Genomic DNA, 27,799 nt, shown 5'->3' with positions numbered 1-27,799 from the left:
CTCTCTCTATATACCTTTTCATATTATTGCATACAATAGATTCTTGGAAATCAATACTTATTTTTTTCCCTGGTGTTAGTTATTATGTAAATTCTAAGTATGTATTAATGTTCTGTGCAGTGGACTAATTACATTTTGTGCAAGTGAGGAAAAGTTTTTTTTTGGTATAACCTACCCTAATGTAACCATACCTAATCTAGAATTTCACCCCTGGTTTACCTTAGGGTAGGTTGGGTTGGATTATGTTTTTATTTAAAAAAAAAAACTTTTTGCATTTTTTGCCCAAAATATAATTGCTCTGCACAATCCACTCAATATTTTACAGTAACAGTCTTTTTATTTTTTCCTAATACTCTATCAGTTAAAAAACAATGTGCATGACAGGTACATAATTATTTTTTTGTGTGATATGAATGGCACTGTTTTTATAATATAAATTACTGGTGAGTTTATTCTTGGAAATCTTAAAGGTCAGTATTCACTTTTTCCCTCAGGAAAACAAGATATTATACTTTATTATGTAAAATATTATTAAGTGGGTTGTGCAATGCAGTTATATCTCGAGCAAAGAGAAAAAAAGTTATTTGTACTAACTAGTCAATAATATAACCCAGCCCAGGCCAAGAGTGAAGGTTAGGTTATGGTTTGCTTTGATTATATTAGTGTGTATGTATGTATGTATGTATGTATGTATGTATGTATGTATGTATGTATGTATGTATATGTATGTATATGTATGTATATGTATGTATATATATATATATATATATATATATATATATATATATATATATATATATATATATATATATATATATATATATATATATATAGTTTAACTCATCAATGTTTTTGAGAGCTCTGCATATTTGTAGTCCAGAGTTCATAGATGAAGAAATATCCAAAATTTACGAAATAGCTAATGATCTGAAATACCCAAGAAATGTAATTGATAAATCTTTTAAAATTGCTAGAAATACTTTTTACAATCCAAAAAGGGACAACCAACTTTATTCAACTAAAAATATGTTGGTTCTCCCTTACCATGAAAACTTGGTTGATATGCCTTCTCTTCTTAAGACTTTTAATACCAAAGTTGTATTTAAAAATCTTGATACGGTAAAAAAAACTTTAGATCAAGAATTCCCCCCAAAATGCTGACGGATGTGTCTATAAGATTCCTTGTAAAAATTTCCAATAAAGTTTATTACGGTCAAACTGGTAAAAGTCCCGAACTAAGATTAAAACAACATAAATATAGCATTAGAACTGGACAAGATTCCAATGCTCTATTTATTCATGTGAGAGATTTTAACCATCTAACTGATTTTCAAAAAGTTGAGAAAGTTGTATCAAGCAAGTCCATGGTCAACAGGAATATAACTGAATCTTGTTTCATAAAATGCAGTTTTGACAATAATATGAATATTTACCTTGGTTTATATAAATTAGGTCCATTTATAATTAATAGAATTTGGGAAGAATTTAATAATACATTGGACAAATAATCAATCTTAATTCTTGGGTAAAATAGTTTGTTTGTGGGTTGTGTGAAGGACCTGTCTAGTTGGGCCATCGGGCCTGCTGCAGTGTTCTCTTTCTTTATGAGTCATCCATCAGGTGTTGCTTTGTTGTGGGATGTGATGGTGAGGTGTGGTCTAGACCCTTTATATGCCTTCCTTTGATGCATTACTTTTATTGTTCTTTGATAATGTGAGTAGTCACGAAAGTGCTTGGAATTTCATTATTCTTTCACAGTGGTTGTTTTGCATGTATATATATATATATATATATATATATATATATATATATATATATATATATATATATATATATATATATATATACACACACACAAATTACAACTAGCTCCATGGCACACCCCACTTAATCTTAAGATAGAGAAGTTACTTAATATAAAACCAGGAAAAAATAAATTCATGTACGTACAATAGTATTGATCTTCTTGGGAAAGTGCAAAATCAATAAGTATAATGCAGCACCTGAAAATGGGAGGTAATCAGTTTTGATCCAAGGAGGTGCAGCATAGCTCTAATTTCTTGTTTTACACTGTTGCAGTTGGTACCATGAGATGTTGTTAAGTAAGTTTATTTAGGTATAGGTACACACAGTACAACTATCATACATAGTGTAAATCACCTAGCCTAGCATAACCCAAAGAATTCTGACAAAGGAACTCATTTCTTTCACTAAAACTGAGTGTTTATTATTTTCTGTAAGGCTGTGTTAATGTATCTTCTCTGGCATAGTATTATGATTACAAACATGGGTAGTGCACTGAACCTATAGTAAATATGTAAGTTTATTTAAATAGTTACACACATTATGATACATAGTAACACATGTCTGATACACTGACTTATTTCCATGGGGATCTTGCAAATATTGTAATATTTGCAGGAATGAAAGACAAAAGTCGATCCAAGGAAAAATGATAATCTTCATATCTACAAGTACATGATATAACTTACGTAGACCTGGCTGATATCAATGACATAATATATAGACAGCCCTTGTTATGCAAAACATTTTGGGCAACTTTGGTTAAAAAATTAAATCTTGTCCCCCAAGATGCAACCCCAGAGGGATACCCTAGCTAATTTACAGTATGTATAATAATTGCACTGATGTGTACCTGTGCTTCAATAAACTTACTTATTTATTAGTTCCTCAGTGGCATCAAAACAGCTCCCTAAGAGGTCTATGGCGTAGTTACACTTATTTTGGCTCAAGTTATTCCCACTTCCTCATTTCAGTTTTTGTTGATCATTTATGCGAGATATCATCACACTGCCCCGCTGCACTGATTTAAAAGTTATAATTTTCAAGTGTTTTCATCAAACAAAGCTATCACAGTTGATCGGTGTTGTCATCTAGTGAAAGTTTTGTAAAATCAGTTCCTTGTTAATGAGGTAGGAGAGTAAGGTTCATGATTTTGCACAAGAGAACAACTTGAATAAGCACATTCACTGCATACATTCCTTAATGACTGTGGTACTGCTGTAGGTGAAGTGTGAGCTTAATGACTGTGGTACAAGTGTAGGTGAAGTGTGAGCTTAATGACTGTGGTACAAGTGTAGGTGAAGTGTGAGCTTAATGACTGTGGTACAAGTGTAGGTGAAGTGTGAGCTTAATGACTGTGGTACAAGTGTAGGTGAAGTGTGAGCTTAATGACTGTGGTACAAGTGTAGGTGAAGTGTGAGCTTAATGACTGTGGTACAAGTGTGAAGTGTGAGCTTAATGACTGTGGTACAAGTGTAGGTGAAGTGTGAGCTTAATGACTGTGGTACAAGTGTAGGTGAAGTGTGAGCTTAATGACTGTGGTACAAGTGTAGGTGAAGTGTGAACTTAATGACTGTGGTACAAGTGTAGGTGAAGTGTGAGCTTAATGACTGAGGTACACAATCTCTACCCTTGATTCTGCACAGCCTCAGTTCTGGATACAATGCAGTGCTGCACCAACGAAGTCTCAGTGCTCCACTCATTGCTGCACAGCCTCAGTGCTGTACCCACTGCTGCACAGCCTGTGCTGTCCAGCCTCAGTGCTGCACCCACTGCTGCACAGCCTCAGTGCTGCACCAACTACTACGCAGCCTCAGTGCTGTACCCATTGCTGTACAGCTTGTGCTGTCCAGCCTCAGTGCTGCACCCACTGCTGCACAGCCTCAGTGCTGCACCCACTGCTGCACAGCCTCAGTGCTGCACCAACTACTGCACAGCCTCAGTGCTGCACCAACTACTGCACAGCCTCAGTGCTGCACCAACTACTGCACAGCCTCAGTGCTGCACCAACTACTGCACAGCCTCAGTGCTGCACCAACTACTGCACAGCCTCAGTGCTGCACCAACTACTGCAGCCTCAGTGCTGTACCCACTTCTACAGCCTCAGTGCTGCACCCATTGCTGCACAGTCTCAGTGTTGCAACCGCTGCTGCGCAGCCTCATTGCTGAACAGCCTCAGTGGTGCAAAGCCTCGATGCTGCACAGCGTCAGTGGTGCAGAGCCTCGGTGGTGCAGAGCCTCAGTGCTGAACAGCCTCAGTGGTGTAGAGCCTCGGTGGTGCAGAGCCTCAGTGGTGCAGAGCCTCGGTGGTGCAGAGCCTCAGTGGTGCAGAGCCTCGGTGGTGCAGAGCCTCGGTAGTGCAGAGCCTCGGTGGTGCAGAGCCTCAGTGGTGCAGAGCCTCGGTGGTGCAGAGCCTCGGTGGTGCAGAGCTTCGGTGGTGCAGACCCTCGGTGGTGCAGAGCCTCGGTGGTGCAGAGCTTCGGTGGTGCAGAGCCTCGGTGGTGTAGAGCCTCGGTAGTGCAGAGCCTCGGTGGTGTAGAGCCTCGGTAGTGCAGAGCCTCAGTGGTGTAGAGCCTCAGTTGTGTAGAGCCTCAGTGGTGCAGAGCCTCAGTTGTGTAGCCTCGGTGGTGCAGAGCCTCAGTGGTGTAGAGCCTCAGTGGTGTAGAGCCTCGGTGGTGCAGAGCCTCAGTGGTGTAGAGCCTCGGTAGTGCAGAGCCTCAGTGGTGCAGAGCCTCAGTTGTGTAGCCTCGGTGGTGCAGAGCCTCTGTGGTGTAGAGCCTCGGTGGTGCAGAGCCTCACCATGATAGTGGTGGTGGTGAGGTTGGAGCGTCAAGGTCAGTGGGTGGGTGGGTAGGGTGGTGCTCGGGGCTGGTGCTGCAGTAACGGCCTCAGGCACCAACTTGTTCTTGCACTTGCAAAACCTTGGCATTTCTCCAGCCGTCTTTTTAATGTTTGTAACATACGGAGTATATTTGTGCAAATGACGCTAGTGTACATGCATTCACCTTAACCCTTTCAGAGCCTAGTTGCTAGGTCTATCTATATATATATATATATATATATATATATATATATATATATATATATATATATATATATATATATTCTGCCCTCAATACAATAGATAACTATGACGATAATGATAAGCTGCAGAATGGGATATTATTAAGAGGCTACGCTCTGTTTAGAGTTGTGCTAAGTAACGACTTCATAAAGTTCTACGCAGCGCCGCCTTAATAAAGATCTACGTAGCGTTGTCTTAATAAAATATGCAACTTGTGTTAATATGTATTGGTAATCCACCTTGTTACTCAAGTGTAAGTTAGCTGCTTGAGTGTCAAGCTGACAAAGTTGTTTACCTTGGTTGTTTCCTGGGCCGCCATCATCTCACAGTGGCCAATGATGCTCCTATGTGGGTGTTCTCTGCCCCATGTCATTACTACACTCATCTCCTTCACCTCTCACACGTCAAGGGCATCTTATACAACACAAAAACTTTATGTACAGTTTGTACACCTTAAAATGGTGCGAGTTGATAGCAGAGGTAAGCCAGGCGCTGCTGCTGTCATGCCCCATCATAGTGCCTTACATAACCTCCTTCACACCTCTCTTATACCCTTCTCCCACTTACAGTATTATTATTAATGGTGTTGTTGTATTCATGGGGAGGAATGGAAGGCATTCAGGTTCCATTCAAGGAATTGGAGCACATGTTAGAGTTCCCTAGATGTAGAGCCTCTCTCACTTGCATCAAGGGTTTAGCGCTTTGTTTTGATTGTAATAATAATAATCACATGCACCAAGGAACTTCCCTTGATGGGACACTTATGAGTGTTGAAAATCAGCACTACCGTCCAGCTCATCTTAACAACAGTGTAGTGAGCCTACTGGCCCATGTCTGGCATGTCCTCAACGACCCATATCAGGGTGTTTTCCCCTAACAAACTAACAACTTATGCCTGGAGTTTTCCTAGAGTCACTTCCGGAGGTCACCCGAAGGTCACCCCCGCGGCCCAGTCCCAGACCAGACCTGGTTGCTGGGCTAATCAATCAAGCTGTTAGTACCCGCCGCCAGTAGTCCAACGTGTGCACCACAACCCATCTGATCAGGAAATGTTTTGAGGAATTTGTCGAATTTCCTCTTGAAGACAGCCAGGGATTTGTTGATTAAGCTCACTTGTGCATGAAGGGAGAGCGGATTATATATAATGATTTATTTGCTTGAAGACGTCTACACTTGTTCCATCAATGTCTGAGTCTGCTGGTAGCAGGTTGAAAAGTCTTAGACCAGAGAGAGCTCTTACTGTGTCCATAACCCCTACTTTTCATTGGATTTATTTTTCACATTTATATTTCTCACTCCAGTACATTGTTACAGTGGTGTGTAGATTTAGGACTAGACCTTTAGTATGTTCCATGTGTATATTATCAGGAATCTCTCTCTATCCTTCGCTTCTGTAGTTTAAATGCTGGCAATCAACGATTTCTGTATGATGGTTAGTCTGTATCCCTTCCAGCTGTGATATATCTCCTGTCTTCACCAGTCATCAGCACCACATAATCTAGATGAGAGAACACATGTGTTCTGAATATTGTCACTGCTACAAGTAAAAGACTGCTCCACGGCGGATTCTTCCCATCAAATGTAGTTTGAATTGTAGTGTTAAATGTGTTTTACAGATGAGATCTTTTGTTTCGCAAGTAGTAAAAAAGAAAACCAAATAATAACCTAATAAAAATAGCAGGGACCCTAATATTAACGGATCACTCATTTTTTTGGGTTATCCTATATAATTTATACACACGCTACTAATGTATGTTAATCGTAGTCACCTACACTTGTATAACTGTACTCGTGTGTACCTGTAGTTAAATAAATTTACTTTATGTAACTTAACCTTACTCTGTCATTGAAAGATATGTTTCTTTGTTTACATCCACCCAGGTGCTTGACACTCTCTATACTGTGGCTGGCTCAGACATGTGCAACCAGATACCGCTAATATCTCCAAACAACAGTCTGCGTAAAAAAAAAAAAAAACATATTTCATGGTATATATAGGTTGAATGTACAGTACTGTAAAATATAAACTAATACCAATGTTCCGCTGAGTAGTAGTCGTCAACCTCAGCCGTGTTACCATTGGCATTACTTCTCTTTTCATTTTTTTTTTTTCACTATTCACTTTCTGGTCTTCGCAGCCCTTAGTTAATGTGCTTTGTAAATGGGTATTATTATGTCAAAGTCTTTTAAACGTTCCTTTTGTGTTTTATATACAGTGTTCATTATAAGTTCATTTTATTCCATATCTGAGCAGTTGCAATTTGTCGCCATTAAAAATGTTATTTTTTATTGTCCACCGCAACAATTTGTATCTCCTTGCCATTTTTCTGCATCTTCTCCTGAGGCAATTTTCGTGCCTATTTTGGTATCGTCTGGAAAGGATGACACGAAGCTGTGGCAGGTATTATCATCTGTCTGCGGTGAGGAGAAACAGTGCAGGTGCCAGGACCCTGCCCTGGGCAATTAAGTTTACTTACCTACGACTAGATTTTGGTTTCTTTGGCTACTACTGTTAGTGATTTGTTCGTTAGAAAGCTGAATGTCCAATGCTCAACTTCTCCCGTTATACCCATGACCATGGTTACATTTGTCGAATGCCTCAGTGACGACCGTGTACACATCTGCGTTATGGTCTTCTTCCAACGTTTCAATTTTGTCATAATAGTCTAGTAGTGAAAAACACTCTTCCTGCACTAAATGCATTTTGACTTGAAGTGTGTATGTCATGCTTTTCCATAAAAATAATAATATGGCGTTTCACCACTCTTAAGAAATTTATGTGGATTTTTTTTTATCATTTTTCTGCTGCCTTCTCCTTTAGTGCTTTGTAAGCTATTAAAAAATTAAAGTCACCTCATCCCCTAGCTCTTCGTATACAACTTTGGTTACGCCGCATTACTAGCAAAAATAAAGAAATCGTTTTCTGTTGGATCCCTGGTCAAGTTGATGTTCATGAGGTCTGGTCATAGACCGGGCCGCGGGGGCGTTGACCCCCGGAACCTTCTCCAGGTATACTCCAGGTAATGAGCAGGCAGACTGCTGCGCGATCTGCAGTACATGACCTACTAGTTTCATATAGAGGTATTCCATTCTCTGACTATTTTGCTGTAATCTCTACCCATCTTCGCAACCGTTGGCAACAACGTTGGGCTGATATGACTCATAACAAATTACATTCAATCAAACCAAGTTTGGATTTCTGGCCTTCTTGTCATCGATTCCGAGGTTGGGAGACAACACTCTCTCGTCTTCCCATCCACTCGTCTAACTCATGGGTATCTCATAGAGGGGCATCCTGAATCAGAACTATTAGAAGGAACTGTAACCAGAACTATCGGAAAGTACTGTAATCAGAACTATCAGAAAGAACCGTAATCAGAATTAACATCCTATGGAGATGGAGCATGGACACTGGGGTCGTCCCACAGTTACTAAAAACAACAGACAGCCCCATTCCACAAAGGGAGCAGTAAAGCAATAGCAAAAAACTACAGACCGATAGCGCTAACGTCCCATATCATAAAAATCTTTGTAAGGGTTCTAAGAAGCAAGATCACCACCCATCTAGATACTCATCAGTTATACAACCCAGGGCAGCATGGGTTTAGAGCAAGTTGCTCCTGTCTGTCTCAACTACTGGACAACTATTACAAGGTCCTGGATGCTCTAGAAGACAAACAGAATGCTAATGTAATATACACAGACTTTGTAAAAGCCTTTGACAAATGTGACCATGGTGTAATAGCGCACATGAGCGTGATAAAGGAATAACAGGAAAAGTTGGTAGATGTATCTATAATTTCCTAACAAATAGAACACAAGTAGTAGTAATCAACAAAGCCTGAGGCAGCTACGGTGAAAAACAAGGCACAGTACTCGCTTCCAAATTGTTCCTCAACCCCATATCTGACACAGACAGGGATATAAGCCACAGCACCGTGTCTTCCTTTGCAGATGACACCCAAATTTGCATGAGTGTCCTCCATTGAAGACACTGCAAGACTCCAGGCGGACATCAACCAAATCCTTAAATGGGCCGCAGAAAACAATATGAAGTTCAATGATGAGAAATTTCAATTACTCCGATATGGAAACGTGAGGAAATTAAAACTTCATCGGAGTATAAAACAAATTCCAACCACACAATAGATCGAAAAACTATGTCAAAGACCTGGGAGTAATCATGTCAGAAGATCTCACCTTCAAAGACCATAACATTGTATCAATCGCATCTGCTAGAAAAATGACAAGATGAATAATGAGAACCTTCAAAACCAGGGATGCCAAGCCCATGATGACACTCTTCAGGTTGGTTGTTTAATCTAGGCTGGAATAAACCATACGACAGGCGGGGATACAACCCACGATCAGAGAGTCTCAAAACTCCAGACCGTCGCGTTAGCCACTGGGCCATGTTAGGCTGGAATATTGCTGCACACTAACAGCATCTTTCAAGGCAGGTGAAATTGCTGACTTAGAAAATGTACAGAGAACCTTCACAGAATGCATAACTGCGAAAAAATACCTCACTTACTGGGAACGCTTGAAGTTCCTCAACCTGTACTCTCTAGAACGCAGGCGGGAGAGATACATAATTATATACACTTGGAAAATCCTAGAGGGATTAGTACCAAACTTGCACACGAAAATCACTCCCTACGAAAGCAAAAGACTAGGCAGACGATGCACCATCCCCCCAATGAAAAGCAGGGGTGCCACAAGCAAGATAAGAGACAACACAATAAGTGTCAGGGACCCAAGAATGTTCAGCTCCCTCCCCTGGCTGTCTTCAAGCAGGCACTGGATAGGCACCTAAAGTCAGTACCTGACCAGCCGGGCTGTTGTTCGTACGTCGGGTTGCGTGCGGCCAACAGTAGCAGCCTGGTTGATCAGGCCCTGATCCAACATGAGGCCTGGTCACAGACCGGGCCGCGGGGGCATTGACCCCCGGAACTCTCTCCAGGTACTGTAATCAGAACTACCAGAAGGCACTAAAATCAGAACTACCAGAAGGCACTGTAATCAGAACCACCAGAAGGTAATGTAATCAGAACAGATAACAGATGGTGAAAACATCATCACAGGAAGTGTTGTGGCTCCTACAAGAGCTAGATGTAAGAGAAACAGTGGGACCAGGGAACGTATCTCCACTGATGGTGAGGGAAGCAGCAAAACAACTATGCGCACACATTAGCAAAGGTATTCAGCCAGTCTCCCCAGTCAGTACAACTGCCGGAAAAAAACTGGAAAATGACCAACGTGGTTTCCACATACAAAAAAAGGAAGAACAGACGAGAGGCCCTGGTCAGTATCTCTAACATGCAAACTGTCAGGAGTTCTGGAGAAAACAATATGGAAGAGGTTATTAGCAAGCACTTGGAGAGGGGATTCTTTACAGAAAACCAACATGGATTTAGGGATGTTATATCCCGTGTTACGAATTTGCTAGAGTTCTATAATAGTCACAGAGATAAAACAAGAAAGACAGGGGTTGGATGAGTCTCATCTTCTTAGACTTTAGGCAAGCATCTGGTACAATAACCATGAGAGTTTAGTTCAGAAATTACACGAATACGCAGAGTTAAAAGGTAGAGTACTGCAATGGGTCAAAGAGTACCTGAATGACAGTTACAGTAAGGGATAAGACATCAAAATGGGAGAGAGAGTAACAAACGGGGTTCTGGAAGGATCAGCATTAGGACCGCTACTGTTCTTAATATACGTGAATAATCTATGTGTCACTGTTTGGGGATGATGTAAAATTACAAGAATGAGAACAGGAGAGGATATTGATAAACTCCAGAGAGACGTCAAAAGACTGCAGATATGGTCAGACGATAGATTTTTTCGGGATCAACCCTAGCAAATACAAGGTCAAGCAAATTGGAAAAGGTGAGGGCAGACTGAATACACATTACAGCATGGGCGGAGAAAACCTTCAAATATCGGAAAGAAGAAACGGTGAACATAAAATTCAGCATATCGCCAGAAACACACAAAAACTGAATAACGTCAGGGGCATATAAAAGATTAGAAAACCTAGGAATAACATTCAGGCACTTGAATAAGAATCTTCAGAACCGTATATTAAGCCAGTCACTGAGTATCTAGTCCCAGGTTGGAGCTCACTCCTGTTCAAGCATATGAAGTGTAAAGTAAAAGGACACAAGTGCAACTAATGTGACATTTATTGTGGCAACGTTTCGCTCTCCAGGAGCTTTATCAAGCCAATAAATGTCACATTAGTTGCACTTGTGTCCTTTTACTTTACATATTGTCGGTAATTCTACCAACTTTATTACAAGCATATGAAGGTTGAAAAGCTCTAATGGTTCGCAACTAGACAGACAGCAGAACTAACGACAAGCAGCATCTTAAGAGTAATTGATAGGGGAGACAGGGACAGACTGAATTGGGCTAGGATCAAGTGTACACAACTGAACGCTGAAGACGTAGATGAACGGATATAAGAAAGTATTTGTTTAGTCTTAGGGTAGTTGAGAAGTAGTGGCGGGAAACTCAATACAAAGTTTCAGGAGTAGATATGATAACACCCAAGAGGTCAATGATGCCGATAAAAGTGGTCCAAGAGGCGGGGCTACCCACACACGCGCACACACACACACACACACACACACACACACACACACACACACACACACACACACACACACACACACACACACACACACACGCGCGCGCGCGCGCACACAACAGGCCTAGTGTTTAATCGACATGTGCCTAGGACAAAATGGTAACTAACACACACACACACACATACACACAAACAATACACACACACACACACACACAACAGGCCTAGTGTTTAATCGACATGTGCCTAGGACAAAATGGTAACTAACTAACACACAGGGGCCCCAAGAGCTGTGCATCGACCCTTGCAACCACAACTAGGTGAGTACACACACACACACACACACACACACACACACACACACACACACACACACACACACACACACACACACACACACACACACACACAATGAAGAGGCGGGGTCAGGAGCTGAGTATCGACCCCTGCAACCACAAATAGGTGAGTACACACACAGTAGCCTCACTTCCCCTTATATACGTTCGATCACTGGATCTCTCAGCAGGTATTGTGAAAGTCTAGGAGATCGGTTAACCACCACTACCTTCATACATACTTCCTCACACTACCACAGACACACCAACCTTTAAAACCCACAATATAGAAGGTTCACAGCTGCTTGATGCACTTTATTATTAATATATGAACACAGCAGCCCTAAACCCGTAGCGTCAGAGATATTTGCAGCCGCAACTTGCAGGTACGTCTTTCAGTCCCTGGTTCTAATACTCCCCTAGCTCAACCCACACTGTATATCAGTCCCTGGTTCCGATACTCCTCTAGCTCTACCCAAACTGTATATCAGTCCCTGGTTCCAATACTCACCTAACTCTACGTAAACTGTATATCAGTCCCTGGTTCCAATACTCCCCTAGCTCTACCCAAACTGTATATATAATTTACTTTAGTTTGCATTACACCGTCCTCTTCCTTGGATCAAACTTGATCGGCTGTCATTATCCAGGAACCGAGAGCTACAAATAATGAAGTGAGCCTCAGAGGCGAAGATCTACACAAGTACTAGAAAGTAAATTATGCTGACATTGTAACAAAATTTACAATGAAAAGGTCTAGATTGTCAACTTCTTAATTAAAAGTTCCTCTGAGGATGGTTGCTGGAGGCAAGTTCTAGCAGGCATATATCAAAGATGTCCTAGTAAGACATACATCAAAGATGTCCTAGTAAGACATACATTAAAGATGCCCTAGTAAGACATATCAAGGATGTCCTAGCAAGACATACATCAAGGATGTCCTAGTAAAACGTCAAGAATGTCCTAGTAAGACATACATCAAAGATGTCCTAGTAAGACATACGTCAAGGATGTCCTGGTAATATTTATCAAAGATTTCTCAGTAAGCCATACAAGGATCTTTCAGCGTGACATACAGGAAGGATCTCTTAGTAAGACATACAAGGAGGATCTCTCAGTAAGATATACAAGGATCTCAGTAAGACATACAAGGATCTTAGTAAGACATACAACAGGATCATACATGTGCAAGAAAGGTATAAAATACCGACGGTATTTTATACCTTTCTTGCACAACTTGTCAGACACTGCAACATCATGGAATCTTGGTTCAGAGGACATCTACAAGACCTTCTTCACGGCTGCTGCAACTAACCCATCTCTTTGGGAAGGACCTACTTCCACTGGGGAATCCCGCCTACCAGTGACTATGCCCTCGTCTACTGCCCGTCCTTATCCACTGACGCCTATATAACCGCCAGTCTTCTTGCCTTTGCTCCAGATTCTCCTCCACCACGATGCTGTGAACACTAACTCCAAGGCTGAGGGACTGATTACCTCATCTTTTGTATATAGTTCTACTGTCTTCCTATTATGTCCTAGAATCTGTATTGATAAAGCCACTGGATGGCGAAACGTCTACAATAAAGATATCCAGATGTTGCACATGTGTCTTAACTTTCAGGATCATACATGTCACCATGACCACTGTATAGAAATATACCTAGTTGGATGAATATTTTTGAAGCTAGCTGGTCCAGTGGCTAACGCGACGGTCTGGAGTTTTGAGGCTCTCTGACCGCGGGTTCAAACCCCACCCGTGGTATGTTTTTTTTTTTAACACGGTATGTGACCCATCCTGTGAGATACAATGTGAACATAAGAAATAAGGAGCACTGCAACAGGCCTACTGGCTCATGCTAGGCAGGTCCAAGTCACCTACTGGCTTAAGCCAGTGAGGTTCAAGTCACATCCACCTAATAAGAGAGCAGGAGCACTGCATCAGACCTACACAACGTTTTAGCTTCAACGACGCTATTCGGGAGTTTATTCCACTCATCCACAACTCTATTACCCAACTAGTGGTTTGCTATATCCTTTCTAAATCTAAATTTTCCCAACTTGAAACCATGCTGCGAGTCCTGTCTTAGCTGGCACGATATGCCAGCTGTTGTTCTCACTATGTAACTATCATAGAAAGTGGGGCAGCAGCAGCTCATTGCTGATGTATCTCTGGCCATATTCACCGTCTTCCAGGGAAAGTAAAACTGCAGGATTTCCTCCGCAGCTTCCGTAATAGACTATTTCCTGTTATCAGTGTTGCCAACACTGTGCTCGTGCACAGTATGGCTGCGACCAGTGCTACCAACAACACAGATGCCGCCACTATACAGAGGTACTCATCCTGTGAGTGAAGATACAGCTCGTACAGTTGGATCATCATTTTCAACATCCACTGTATCCTTGGCTGTAGTATCGTTCAGGTATAACTCGTCTTACAAATTAACATTATGTAACTTCAGAACAGTTGATAAATTAGACACATGTGCAACACTTGTGTATCTTTACTGAGGAAACGTTTCGCCCCCAGTGGCGTCATCATCACCATTCTCAGTTGAACATTAAAATGGTATAAAATACCGACAGGTTGTTAGGTAAGACACATATGCAACAGTTAGGTATCTTTATTTTGAAACGTTTCGCCTACACAGTAGGCTTCTTCAGTCGAGTACAGAAAAGTTGATAGAAGCAGAAGATACTTGAAGACGATGTAATCAGTCCATCACCCTTAAAGTTTTGAGGTGGTCAGTCCCTCAGTCTGGAGAAGAGCATTGTTCCATAGAATGAAACAATATGGAGATGAAGTGACAGGATGGAGCCTTTTTATAGCGCCAACAGGTGAGACGTAGGTCACTAGGAGAGGTAAGAACTCAGATGTTGGGAGGTCAGGTCCCTCTCAAATCCAGCCGTTCTCACTAGTAGAGGTTGTAGAAGTTGATTGTAGGTCTGTACCAAGATACCCTTGTGTTGCAGTGTCTGACAGATTGAACATTAAAATGGTATAAAATACCGACAGGTTGTTAGGTAAGACACATATGCAACAGTTAGGTATCTTTATTTTGAAACGTTTCGCCTACACAGTAGGCTTCTTCAGTCGAGTACAGAAAAGTTGATAGAAGCAGAAGATACTTGAAGACGATGTAATCAGTCCATCACCCTTAAAGTTTTGAGGTGGTCAGTCCCTCAGTCTGGAGAAGAGCATTGTTCCATAGTATGAAACAATATGGAGAAGAAGTGACAGGATGGAGCTTTTATAGCGCCAGGAGGTGAGACGTAGGCCACTAGGAGAGGTAAGAACTCAGATGTTGAAAGGTTAGGTCCCTCTCAAACCCAGCCCCTCTCACTAGTGGAAGTTGTCGAAGTTGATTGCAGGTCTGTACCAAGATACCCTTGTGTTGCAGTGTCTGACAGATTGAACATTAAAATGGTATAAAATACCGACAGGTTGTTAGGTAAGACACATATGCAACATATATTGTTTCATACTATGGAACAATGCTCTTCTCCAGACTGAGGGACTGACCACCTCAAAACTTTAAGGGTGATGGACTGATTACATCGTCTTCAAGTATCTTCTGCTTCTATCAACTTTTCTGTACTCGACTGAAGAAGCCTACTGTGTAGGCGAAACGTTTCAAAATAAAGATACCTAACTGTTGCATATGTGTCTTACCTAACAACCTGTCGGTATTTTATACCATTTTAATGTTCAATCTGTCAGACACTGCAACACAAGGGTATCTTGGTACAGACCTACAATCAACTTCTACAACCTCTACTAGTGAGAACGGCTGGATTTGAGAGGGACCTGACCTCCCAACATCTGAGTTCTTACCTCTCCTAGTGACCTACGTCTCACCTGTTGGCGCTATAAAAAGGCTCCATCCTGTCACTTCATCTCCATATTGTTTCATTCTATGGAACAATGCTCTTCTCCAGACTGAGGGACTGACCACCTCAAAACTTTAAGGGTGATGGACTGATTACATCGTCTTCAAGTATCTTCTGCTTCTATCAACTTTTCTGTACTCGACTGAAGAAGCCTACTGTGTAGGCGAAACGTTTCAAAATAAAGATACCTAACTGTTGCATATGTGTCTTACCTAACAACCATTCTCAGTTGTATGGACTGATGAAGCCACTGTGTAGCTGACTCACTAACCTAACCTCACTCCACAACCTGACCTAACCTAGCCTCACTCCACAACCTAACCTAACCTAGCCTACCAGCGATATTCCAGAAATGATAAATTATGTAGAACAGGACGATAATAAACTGTGCACGATTAGGGTCACAAGTGACATGGTTCTTAGGCAAATAGATAAATTAAAACCTAACAAATCCCCAGGCCCTGATGAACTGTATGCAAGGGTTCTAAAGGAATGTAAAGAGGAGCTTAGCAAACCTTTGGCTAATCTTTTCAACATATCACTACAAACTGGCATGGTGCCAGATAAGTGGAAAATAGCAAATGTGATACCTATTTTCAAAGCAGGTGACAGGTCCTTAGCTTCGAACTATAGACCAATAAGCCTAACCTCCATAGTGGGAAAATTTATGGAGTCAATAATTGCCGAGGCAGTTTGTAGCCACCTTGAAAAGCATAAATTAATCAACGAATCTCAGCATGGTTTTACAAAGGGGCGTTCCTGCCTTACGAATTTATTAACTTTTTTCACTAAGGTATTTGAGGAGGTAGATCATGGTAATGAATATGATATTGTGTATATGGACTTCAGTAAGGCTTTTGACAGGGTCCCACATCAGAGACTATTGAGGAAAATAAGGCACATGGAATACGAGAAATTTTTTCCTGGATAGAGGCATGGTTGACAAATAGGCAGCAGAGAGTTTGCATAAATGGGGAGAAATCAGAGTGGGGAAGCGTCACGAGCGGTGTTCCACAGGGGTCAGTGTTGGGCCCCCTGCTGTTCACAATCTACATAAACGACATAGATGAGGGCATAAAGAGCGACATCAGCAAGTTTGCCGATGACACCAAAATAGGCCGTCGAATTCATTCTGACGAGGACATTAGAGCACTCCAGGAAGATTTGAATAGACTGATGCAGTGGTCGGAGAAGTGGCAGATGCAGTTTAATATAGACAAATGCAAAGTTCTAAATGAACATCAAAATGGTATACAATACCGACAGGTTGGTAGGTAAGACACATAGGCAACAGTTATGCAACTTTATTCCGAAACGTTTCGCCTACACAGTAGGCTTCTTCAGTCGAATACAGAAAGTAGGCAGGAACAGTAGAGATGTGAAGACGATGTAATCAGTGTGTTGTTGTTAGGTAAGACACATATGCAACAGTTAGGTATCTTTATTTTGAAACGTTTCGCCTACACAGTAGGCTTCTTCAGTCGAGTACAGAAAAGTTGATAGAAGCAGAAGATACTTGAAGACGATGTAATCAGTCCATCACCCTTAAAGTTTTGAGGTGGTCAGTCCCTCAGTCTGGAGAAGAGCATTGTTCCGTTGTCTGAAACAATATGAAGTTGAAGTGACAGAATCGGGCCTTATATAGTGCCAGGAGGTGAGACGTAGGTTGATTTGGGAGGGCAGGTCCTTCTCAAACCCAGCCGTTCTCACTAGTAGAGGTTGTCGAAGTAGATGGTCTGTACCAAGATACCCTTGTGTTGCAGTGTCTGACAGAATGAACATTAAAATGGTATAAAATACCGACAGATTGTTAGGTAAGACACATATGCAACAGTTAGGTATCTTTATTTTGAAACGTTTCGCCTACACAGTAGGCTTCTTCAGTCGAGTACAGAAAAGTTGATAGAAGCAGAAGATACTTGAAGACGATGTAATCAGTCCATCACCCTTAAAGTTTTGAGGTGGTCAGTCCCTCAGTCTGGAGAAGAGCATTGTTCCGTTGTCTGAAACAATATGAAGTTGAAGTGACAGAATCGGGCCTTATATAGTGCCAGGAGGTGAGACGTAGGTTGATTTGGGAGGGCAGGTCCTTCTCAAACCCAGCCGTTCTCACTAGTAGAGGTTGTCGAAGTAGATGGTCTGTACCAAGATACCCTTGTGTTGCAGTGTCTGACAGAATGAACATTAAAATGGTATAAAATACCGACAGATTGTTAGGTAAGACACATATGCAACAGTTAGGTATCTTTATTTTGAAACGTTTCGCCTACACAGTAGGCTTCTTCAGTCGAGTACAGAAAAGTTGATAGAAGCAGAAGATACTTGAAGACGATGTAATCAGTCCATCACCCTTGAAGTCGTAGAATTTGAGGTTGTCAGTCCCTCGGCCTGGAGAAGTTCAGTTCCATATTGTTTCAGACTTCGGAACAATGCTCTTCTCCAGACTGAGGGACTGACCACCTCAAAACTTTAAGGGTGATGGACTGATTACATCGTCTTCAAGTCTCTTCTGCTTCTATCAACTTTTCTCGACTGAAGAAGCCTACTGTGTAGGCGAAACGTTTCGTAATAAAGATACCTAACTGTTGCATATGTGTCTTACCTAACATTGCTGTCTTGGTTTAAGGTTGCTGCTCACCATAACCCCCAAGTCCTTTTCGCAATCTGTATGGCTAAGTTCTACATCATTTAACTTATAAGTACTAGGGTTATGGGCACTCCCAAACTTCAGAACCTTGCATTTATCTACATTGAACTGCATCTGCCACTTTTCTGACCAAGAATAGAGTTTGTTTAAATCCTCCTGAAGTTCCATAACATCTACGTTTGAATCAATTATCCAACCTATCTTTGTGTCATCGGCGAATTTGCTCATATCACTAGTAATTCCCTCATCAAGATCATTGATATACATTATAAACAACAACGGGCTTAAGACTGATCCCTGTGGAACGCCACTTGTTACAGATCCCCACTCGGATTTAACCCCATTTATGGACACTCTCTGCTTCCTGTCAGTGAGCCATGACTCGATCCACGAGAGCACTTTTCCCCCAATGCCATGAGCTGCCACTTTCTTTAACAGTCTATGGTGCGGAACTCTATCAAAAGCCTTACAAAAATCTAAGTAAATAATATAAAATTCTTTATCGTGGTCAACAGCCTCAAAAGCTTTACTGAAGAAAGTTAATAAATTAGTTAGACAAGACCGGCCTCTTGTGAATCCATGCTGAGTATCATTAATCAAGCTATGCTTATCGAGATGGCTTCTTATAATCTCAGCTATAATTGACTCTAGTAATTTGCCTACAATTGAGGTCAGGCTTATTGGGCGGTAATTTGACGGTAACGACTTGTCCCCTGTTTTAAAAATATGAATTACATTAGCCATCTTCCACATATCAGACACTACACCTGTTTGAAGAGATAAATTAAAAATATTAGTTAATGTAATAAAGTTGGTAGAATTACCGACAATATGTAAAGTAAAAGGACACAAGTGCAACTAATGTGACATTTATTGTGGCAACGTTTCGCTCTCCAGGAGCTTGATAAAGCTCCTGGAGAGCGAAACGTTGCCACAATAAATGTCACATTAGTTGCACTTGTGTCCTTTTACTTTACATATTAGTTAATGGTTCACAGAGATCCATTTTGCATTCCTTAAGAACCCTTGAAAAAACCTCATCAGGACCTGGCGACTTATTTTGCTTCAGTCTATCTGCTTCACAACCATTTCACTAGTGACTGTGATGTTACATAATTTATCTTCTTCTAGCCCATTATAAAAATTAATTACAGGAATATTGTTAGTGTCTTCCTGTGTAAAAACTGAGAGAAAATAATTATTTAAAATCGAGCACATTTCATTCTCTTTGTCAGTAAGGTGCCCATAGTTATTTTTAAGGGGACCTATCTTATCTCTAACTTTTGTTCTATAGACCTAGAAAAAACTTTTTGGGTTAGTTTTAGAATCCCTAGCAATTTTAATTTTATAGTCCCTTTTAGCTTTTCTTATCCCCTTTTTAATGTCCCTCTTAATGTCAATATACTGATTCACAAGATGACCCTCACCTCTTTTGATACGCCTATAAATTCCTTTCTTATGCCCTAGTAGATATTTGAGCCTATTAATCCATTTTGGGTCATTTCTATTTGATCTAATTTCTTTATATGGGATAAACGTTCTTTGAGCAGCATGTATAGTGTTCAGAAAACTGTCATATTGATAGCTCTCTTCGTTACCCCAGTCAACACATGATAAGTGTTCTCTAAGCCCATCGTAATCTGCTAAGCGAAAATCTGGGACTGTTACTGAGTTATCGCTACTATCGTACTTCCATTCAATGCTAAATGTTGTTAGGTAAGACACATATGCAACAGTTAGGTATCTTTATTATGAAACGTTTCGCCTACACAGTAGGCTTCTTCAGTCAAGTACAGAAAAGTTGATAGAAGCAGAAGATACTTGAAGACGATGTAATCAGTCCATCACCCTTAAAGTTTTGAGGTGGTCAGTCCCTCAGTCTGGAGAAGAGCATTGTTCCATAGTATGAAACAATATGGAGAAGAAGTGACAGGATGGAGCTTTTATAGCGCCAGGAGGTGAGACGTAGGCCACTAGGAGAGGTAAGAACTCAGATGTTGAAAGGTTAGGTCCCTCTCAAACCCAGCCCCTCTCACTAGTGGAAGTTGTCGAAGTTGATTGCAGGTCTGTACCAAGATACCCTTGTGTTGCAGTGTCTGACAGATTGAACATTAAAATGGTATAAAATACCGACAGGTTGTTAGGTAAGACACATATGCAACAGTTAGGTATCTTTATTATGAAACGTTTCGCCTACACAGTAGGCTTCTTCAGTCAAGTACAGAAAAGTTGATAGAAGCAGAAGATACTTGAAGACGATGTAATCAGTCCATCACCCTTAAAGTTTTGAGGTGGTCAGTCCCTCAGTCTGGAGAAGAGCATTGTTCCATAGTATGAAACAATATGGAGAAGAAGTGACAGGATGGAGCTTTTATAGCGCCAGGAGGTGAGACGTAGGCCACTAGGAGAGGTAAGAACTCAGATGTTGAAAGGTTAGGTCCCGCTCAAACCCAGCCCCTCTCACTAGTGGAAGTTGTCGAAGTTGATTGCAGGTCTGTACCAAGATACCCTTGTGTTGCAGTGTCTGACAGATTGAACATTAAAATGGTATAAAATACCGACAGGTTGTTAGGTAAGACACATATGCAACAGTTAGGTATCTTTATTATGAAACGTTTCGCCTACACAGTAGGCTTCTTCAGTCAAGTACAGAAAAGTTGATAGAAGCAGAAGATACTTGAAGACTCAAAACTTTAAGGGTGATGGACTGATTACATCGTCTTCAAGTATCTTCTGCTTCTATCAACTTTTCTGTACTTGACTGAAGAAGCCTACTGTGTAGGCGAAACGTTTCATAATAAAGATACCTAACTGTTGCATATGTGTCTTACCTAACAACCTGTCGGTATTTTATACCATTTTAATGTTCAATCTGTCAGACACTGCAACACAAGGGTATCTTGGTACAGACCTGCAATCAACTTCGACAACTTCCACTAGTGAGAGGGGCTGGGTTTGAGAGGGACCTAACCTTTCAACATCTGAGTTCTTACCTCTCCTAGTGGCCTACGTCTCACCTCCTGGCGCTATAAAAGCTCCATCCTGTCACTTCTTCTCCATATTGTTTCATACTATGGAACAATGCTCTTCTCCAGACTGAGGGACTGACCACCTCAAAACTTTAAGGGTGATGGACTGATTACATCGTCTTCAAGTATCTTCTGCTTCTATCAACTTTTCTGTACTTGACTGAAGAAGCCTACTGTGTAGGCGAAACGTTTCATAATAAAGATACCTAACTGTTGCATATGTGTCTTACCTAACAACCTGTCGGTATTTTATACCATTTTAATGTTCAATCTGTCAGACACTGCAACACAAGGGTATCTTGGTACAGACCTGCAATCAACTTCGACAACTTCCACTAGTGAGAGGGGCTGGGTTTGAGAGGGACCTAACCTTTCAACATCTGAGTTCTTACCTCTCCTAGTGGCCTACGTCTCACCTCCTGGCGCTATAAAAGCTCCATCCTGTCACTTCTTCTCCATATTGTTTCATACTATGGAACAATGCTCTTCTCCAGACTGAGGGACTGACCACCTCAAAACTTTAAGGGTGATGGACTGATTACATCGTCTTCAAGTATCTTCTGCTTCTATCAACTTTTCTGTACTTGACTGAAGAAGCCTACTGTGTAGGCGAAACGTTTCATAATAAAGATACCTAACTGTTGCATATGTGTCTTACCTAACAACCTGTCGGTATTTTATACCATTTTAATGTTCAATCTGTCAGACACTGCAACACAAGGGTATCTTGGTACAGACCTGCAATCAACTTCGACAACTTCCACTAGTGAGAGGGGCTGGGTTTGAGAGGGACCTAACCTTTCAACATCTGAGTTCTTACCTCTCCTAGTGGCCTACGTCTCACCTCCTGGCGCTATAAAAGCTCCATCCTGTCACTTCTTCTCCATATTGTTTCATACTATGGAACAATGCTCTTCTCCAGACTGAGGGACTGACCACCTCAAAACTTTAAGGGTGATGGACTGATTACATCGTCTTCAAGTATCTTCTGCTTCTATCAACTTTTCTGTACTTGACTGAAGAAGCCTACTGTGTAGGCGAAACGTTTCATAATAAAGATACCTAACTGTTGCATATGTGTCTTACCTAACAACCTGTCGGTATTTTATACCATTTTAATGTTCAATGCTAAATGTAATTGATTTGTGGTCGCTAGCACCCAGTTCCTCGGAAATTTCTAAATTATTAACAAGGGATTCATTGTTTGCCATAACTAAGTCAAGCAGGTTATTTCCCCTTGTAGGTTCTGTCACAAACTGCTTCAAAAAACAATCCTGAACTACTTCTAAGAAGTCGTATGATTCTAAATTCCCAGTCAAGAAATTCCAATCAATATGACTAAAGTTAAAGTCTCCTAGAATTACTACATTATCGTGCCTTGTGGCCTTAACAATTTCCTCCCATAGTAGTATCCCTTGGTCCCTATCTAAGTTTGGGGGACGGTATATCACTCCTAAAATCAGTTTTTCATGCCCCTCTGAAAATTCTATCCAAACAGACTCTGTATGTGTTACTTCAGACTTAATACCCATTTTTATGCAACAGTTCAAGCGATCTCGGACATACAATGCCACCCCACCCCCTTCCCGATACTTCTATCTACTTGGAACAATTTAAAACCCTGAATATGACATTCCGCAGGCATGTCCCGACTTTTTGAATTAAACCACTTCTCAGTTAAGGCAAATACATCAATGTTACCTGCACTAGCAACTAATCTCAACTCGTCCATCTTATTCCTAGCACTACGGCAATTAGCATAATAAACATTGAAAGACTCTCCTTTCTCTTTACCCTTCCTGCTCATTTCTGTTTTTCTACTAAACCTATTACTGCCCTTATCACCCAAAGCCACTGGCTTTTCAATATCTACCTCGTTCTGCTTATTACTAGTTCCCCTAGAACTCGTAATATTACTACACTGGGATTTCACTGTTTTCCTGCCAAAACCCATACCACTAACTATTCCTAGTTTAAAGTCCTAACAGCTCCCTCCACTGCAGTTGCCAGTGCTACCACCCCAGACCTAGATAAGTGAACCCCATCCCTGGCATACATGTCATTTCTGCCATAGAAGAGGTCCCAGTTGTCAACGAATGTTACCGCATTTTCCTTACAGTATTTGTCCAGCCAGCAATTGACACCAATTGCCCTGGACAACCATTCATTTCCAACTCCTCTCCTTGGCAAAATACCACATATGACAGGGTTCCCACCCTTACTCCTAATTATTTCTATTGCTGACCTATACCTGCTAATCAGGTCTTCACTCCTACGTCTGCCAACATCGTTGCCTCCAGCACTGAGACAGATAATAGGATTGCTCCCATTACCTCTCATGATGTCATCCAGACAGCTAACAATATCCTCCATACCAGCCCCAGGAAAGCAAACTCTCTGTCTCCTACTCCTGTCCTTCAAGCAGAACGCCCTATCCATATACCTAACAATATTCTTACCTTCCTTGCTGTCGTTCATCGTGACGTTCCCAGTAGTCGACTCACATTCGTCGGGTAGCACTGAGAATGTATTAGATGTTTCCACAACAGTTTCCACGGCAGTCTCTTTCTTCTTCATCGTTTCTACCTTTCCATTCGTCTTCTTGATCGTCAACTTCGTTCCCTGCTGTCCAGCCACTGACCAGTTTCCCTTCTTGACCTGAGGACTCAAAACAGGAGGACTACTATGAATCTTCTTGTTTTCCTCGGTCATTCGCCGAATCTCCATCTTCACCATCCTCAATTCTTCCTTAAGCTGTTGGTAAAGTTGCTCGATGGAGGGCATCTTGCTTTAATTCGTAGAGAGCGAGCAAACAGGTCTTCACAGAGCTAAGTACATGTCACCACTGCGCAAAAGCCAACTCAATCAGGAGCGACTGCACAGCACGTCCGCACGGCCCAATAGCGATGCGAACACTGACCCAATAGCGATGTGAACCTGACCTGACTGGGTTGGGTGCATTGGCTTAAGCCGGTAGGAGACTTGGACCTGCCTCGCATGGGCCAGCAGGCCTGCTGCAGTGTTCCTTCGTTCTTATGTTCTTATGTTCTTAACCTCACTCCACAACCTAGCCTAACCTAACCTCACTCCACAACCTAATATAACCTTACCTAACCTAGCCTAAGCTAGCCTCACTCCACAACCTAACCTAATCTAGCCTCACTCCACAACCTAACCTAACCTAGCCTAACCTAACCTCACTCCACAAACTAATATAACCTTACCTAACCTAACCAAACCTCACTCCACAACCTAACCTAGCCTCACTCCACAACATAACCTAGCCTCACCTAGCTTAACCTAACCTCACTCCACAACCTAACCTAACCTCACCCCACAACCTAACATAACCTTACCTAACCTAACCACTCCACAACCTAACCTAACTTAGCCTAACCTAACCTCACTCCACAACCTAACCTAGCCTAACCTAACCTAGCCTCACTCCACAACCTAACCTAATCTAGTCTAACCTAACCTCACTCCACAACCTAACCCAACCTAGCCTAACCTAACCTCACTAAACAACCTAACCTAACCTCACTCCACAACCTAACCTAACCTCACTCCACAACCTAACCTAACCTAGCCTCACTCCACAACCTAACCTAACCTAGCCTCACTCCACAACCTAACCTAGCCTAACCTAACCTCATTCCACAACCTAACCTAGCCTCACTCCACAACCTAACCTAGCCTCACTCCACAACCTAACCTAACCTAGTCTAACCTAACCTCACTCCACAACCTAACCTAACCAAGCCTAACCTAACCTCACTCCACAACCTAACCTAACCTCACTCCACAACCTAACCTAACCTAGCCTAACCTAACCTCACTCCACAACCTAACCTAACCTAGCCTCACTCCACAACCTAACCTAACCTAACCTCACTCCACAACCTAACCTAACCTAGCCTCACTCCACAACCTAACCTAACCTAGTCTAACCTAACCTCACTCCACAACTTAACCTAACCTAACCTAACCTAGCCTCACTCCACAACTTAACCTAACCTAGCCTAACCTCACTCCACAACCTAACCTAACCTAGCCTCACTCCACAACCTAACCTAACCTAGTCTAACCTAACCTCACTCCACAACCTAACTTAACCTAGTCTAACCTAACCTCACTCCACAACCTAACCTAACCTAGCCTCACTCCACAACCTAACCTAACCTAGTCTAACCTAACCTCACTCCACAACCTAACCTAACCTAGTCTAACCTAACCTCACTCCACAACCTAACCTAACCTAGTCTAACCAAACCTCACTCCACAACGTAACCTAACCTAGCCTCACTCCACAACATAACCTAGCCTCACCTAGCTTAACCTAACCTCACTCCACAACCTAACCTAACCTCACCCCACAACCTAATATAACCTTGCCTAACCTAACCCTCACTCCACAACCTAACCTAACTTAGCCTAACCTAACCTCACTCCACAACCTAACCTAACCTAGCCTCACTCCACACCCTAACCTAACCTCACTCCACAACCTAACCTAACCTCACCCCACAACCTAATATAACCTTACCTAACCTAACCCTCACTCCACAACCTAACCTAACTTAGCCTAACCTAACCTCACTCCACAACCTAACCTAACCTAGCCTCACTCCACAACCTAACCTAATCTAGTCTAACCTAACCTCACTCCACAACCTAACCTAGCCTAACCTAACCTCGCTAAACAACCTAACCTAACCTCACTCCACAACCTAACCTAGCCTCACTCCACAACCTAACCTAACCTCACTCCACAACCTAACCTAGCCTCACTCCACAACCTAACCTAACCTAGCCTCACTCCACAACCTAACCTAATCTAGTCTAACCTAACCTCACTCCACAACCTAACCTAGCCTAACCTAACCTCGCTAAACAACCTAACCTAACCTCACTCCACAACCTAACCTAGCCTCACTCCACAACCTAACCTAACCTCACTCCACAACCTAACCTAGCCTCACTCCACAACCTAACCTAACCTAGCCTCACTTCACAACCTAACCTAGCCTAACCTAACCTCATTCCACAACCTAACTTAACCTAACCTCACTCCACAACCTAACCTAGCCTCACTCCACAACCTAACCTAACCTAGTCTAACCTAACCTCACTCCACAACCTAACCTAACCTAGCCTCACTCCACAACCTAACCTAACCTCACTCCACAACCTAACCTAACCTAGCCTAACCTAACCTCACTCCACAACCTAACCTAACCTAACCTCACTCCACAACCTAACCTAACCTAGTCTAACCTAACCTCACTTCACAACCTAACCTAACCTAGTCTAACCTAACCTCACTCCACAACCTAACCTAACCTCACTCCACAACCTAATATAACCTTACCTAACCTAGCCTAAGCTAGCCTCCCTCCACAACCTAACCTAATCTAGCCTCACTCCACAACCTAGCCTCACCTAGCTTAACCTAACCTCACTCCACAACCTAACCTAACCTCACCCCACAACCTAACATAACCTTACCTAACCTAACCACTCCACAACCTAACCTAACTTAGCCTAACCTAACCTCACTCCACAACCTAACCTAGCCTAACCTAACCTAGCCTCACTCCACAACCTAACCTAATCTAGTCTAACCTAACCTCACTCCACAACCTAACCCAACCTAGCCTAACCTAACCTCACTAAACAACCTAACCTAACCTCACTCCACAACCTAACCTAACCTCACTCCACAACCTAACCTAACCTAGCCTCACTCCACAACCTAACCTAACCTAGCCTCACTCCACAACCTAACCTAGCCTAACCTAACCTCATTCCCAACCTAACCTAGCCTCACTCCACAACCTAACCTAGCCTCACTCCACAACCTAACCTAACCTAGTCTAACCTAACCTCACTCCACAACCTAACCTAACCAAGCCTAACCTAACCTCACTCCACAACCTAACCTAACCTCACTCCACAACCTAACCTAACCTAGCCTAACCTAACCTCACTCCACAACCTAACCTAACCTAGCCTCACTCCACAACCTAACCTAACCTAACCTCACTCCACAACCTAACCTAACCTAGCCTCACTCCACAACCTAACCTAACCTAGTCTAACCTAACCTCACTCCACAACTTAACCTAACCTAACCTAACCTAGCCTCACTCCACAACTTAACCTAACCTAGCCTAACCTAACCTCACTCCACAACCTAACCTAACCTAGCCTCACTCCACAACCTAACCTAACCTAGTCTAACCTAACCTCACTCCACAACCTAACTTAACCTAGTCTAACCTAACCTCACTCCACAACCTAACCTAACCTAGCCTCACTCCACAACCTAACCTAACCTAGTCTAACCTAACCTCACTCCACAACCTAACCTAACCTAGTCTAACCTAACCTCACTCCACAACCTAACCTAACCTAGTCTAACCAAACCTCACT

The 27,799-nt window shown here is 42.1% G+C and overlaps 1 protein-coding gene across 11 annotated transcripts in view; it reads right to left on the bottom strand.

Moving 5' to 3' along the window:
• The window catches only part of LOC128688737 (retinoic acid receptor RXR-alpha-B-like), a 755,147-nt gene that overhangs the window by 186,165 nt on the left and 541,183 nt on the right, over window positions 1-27,799 (bottom strand). Inside the window, exon 1 of one of the 11 annotated variants that reach the window (XM_070084658.1) lies at window positions 3,434-3,555. The exons of 8 other annotated variants lie outside the window; for them this stretch is intronic. In XM_070084658.1, coding sequence (XP_069940759.1) covers window positions 3,434-3,506 — 73 coding nt within the window. In that variant the 5' untranslated portion in view covers window positions 3,507-3,555. Of the gene's footprint in view, window positions 1-2,676; window positions 2,700-3,433; window positions 3,556-27,799 lie in introns of those variants that run through there. 2 more of the 11 variants (XM_070084660.1, XM_070084663.1) reach the window with 2 other exon arrangements.

Source organism: Cherax quadricarinatus, chromosome 13 (genome assembly GCF_038502225.1).
Source record: "Cherax quadricarinatus isolate ZL_2023a chromosome 13, ASM3850222v1, whole genome shotgun sequence".
Classification (NCBI taxonomy): Eukaryota; Metazoa; Arthropoda; class Malacostraca; order Decapoda; family Parastacidae; genus Cherax; species Cherax quadricarinatus.
This window is presented reverse-complemented; position numbering and strand designations above follow the sequence as displayed.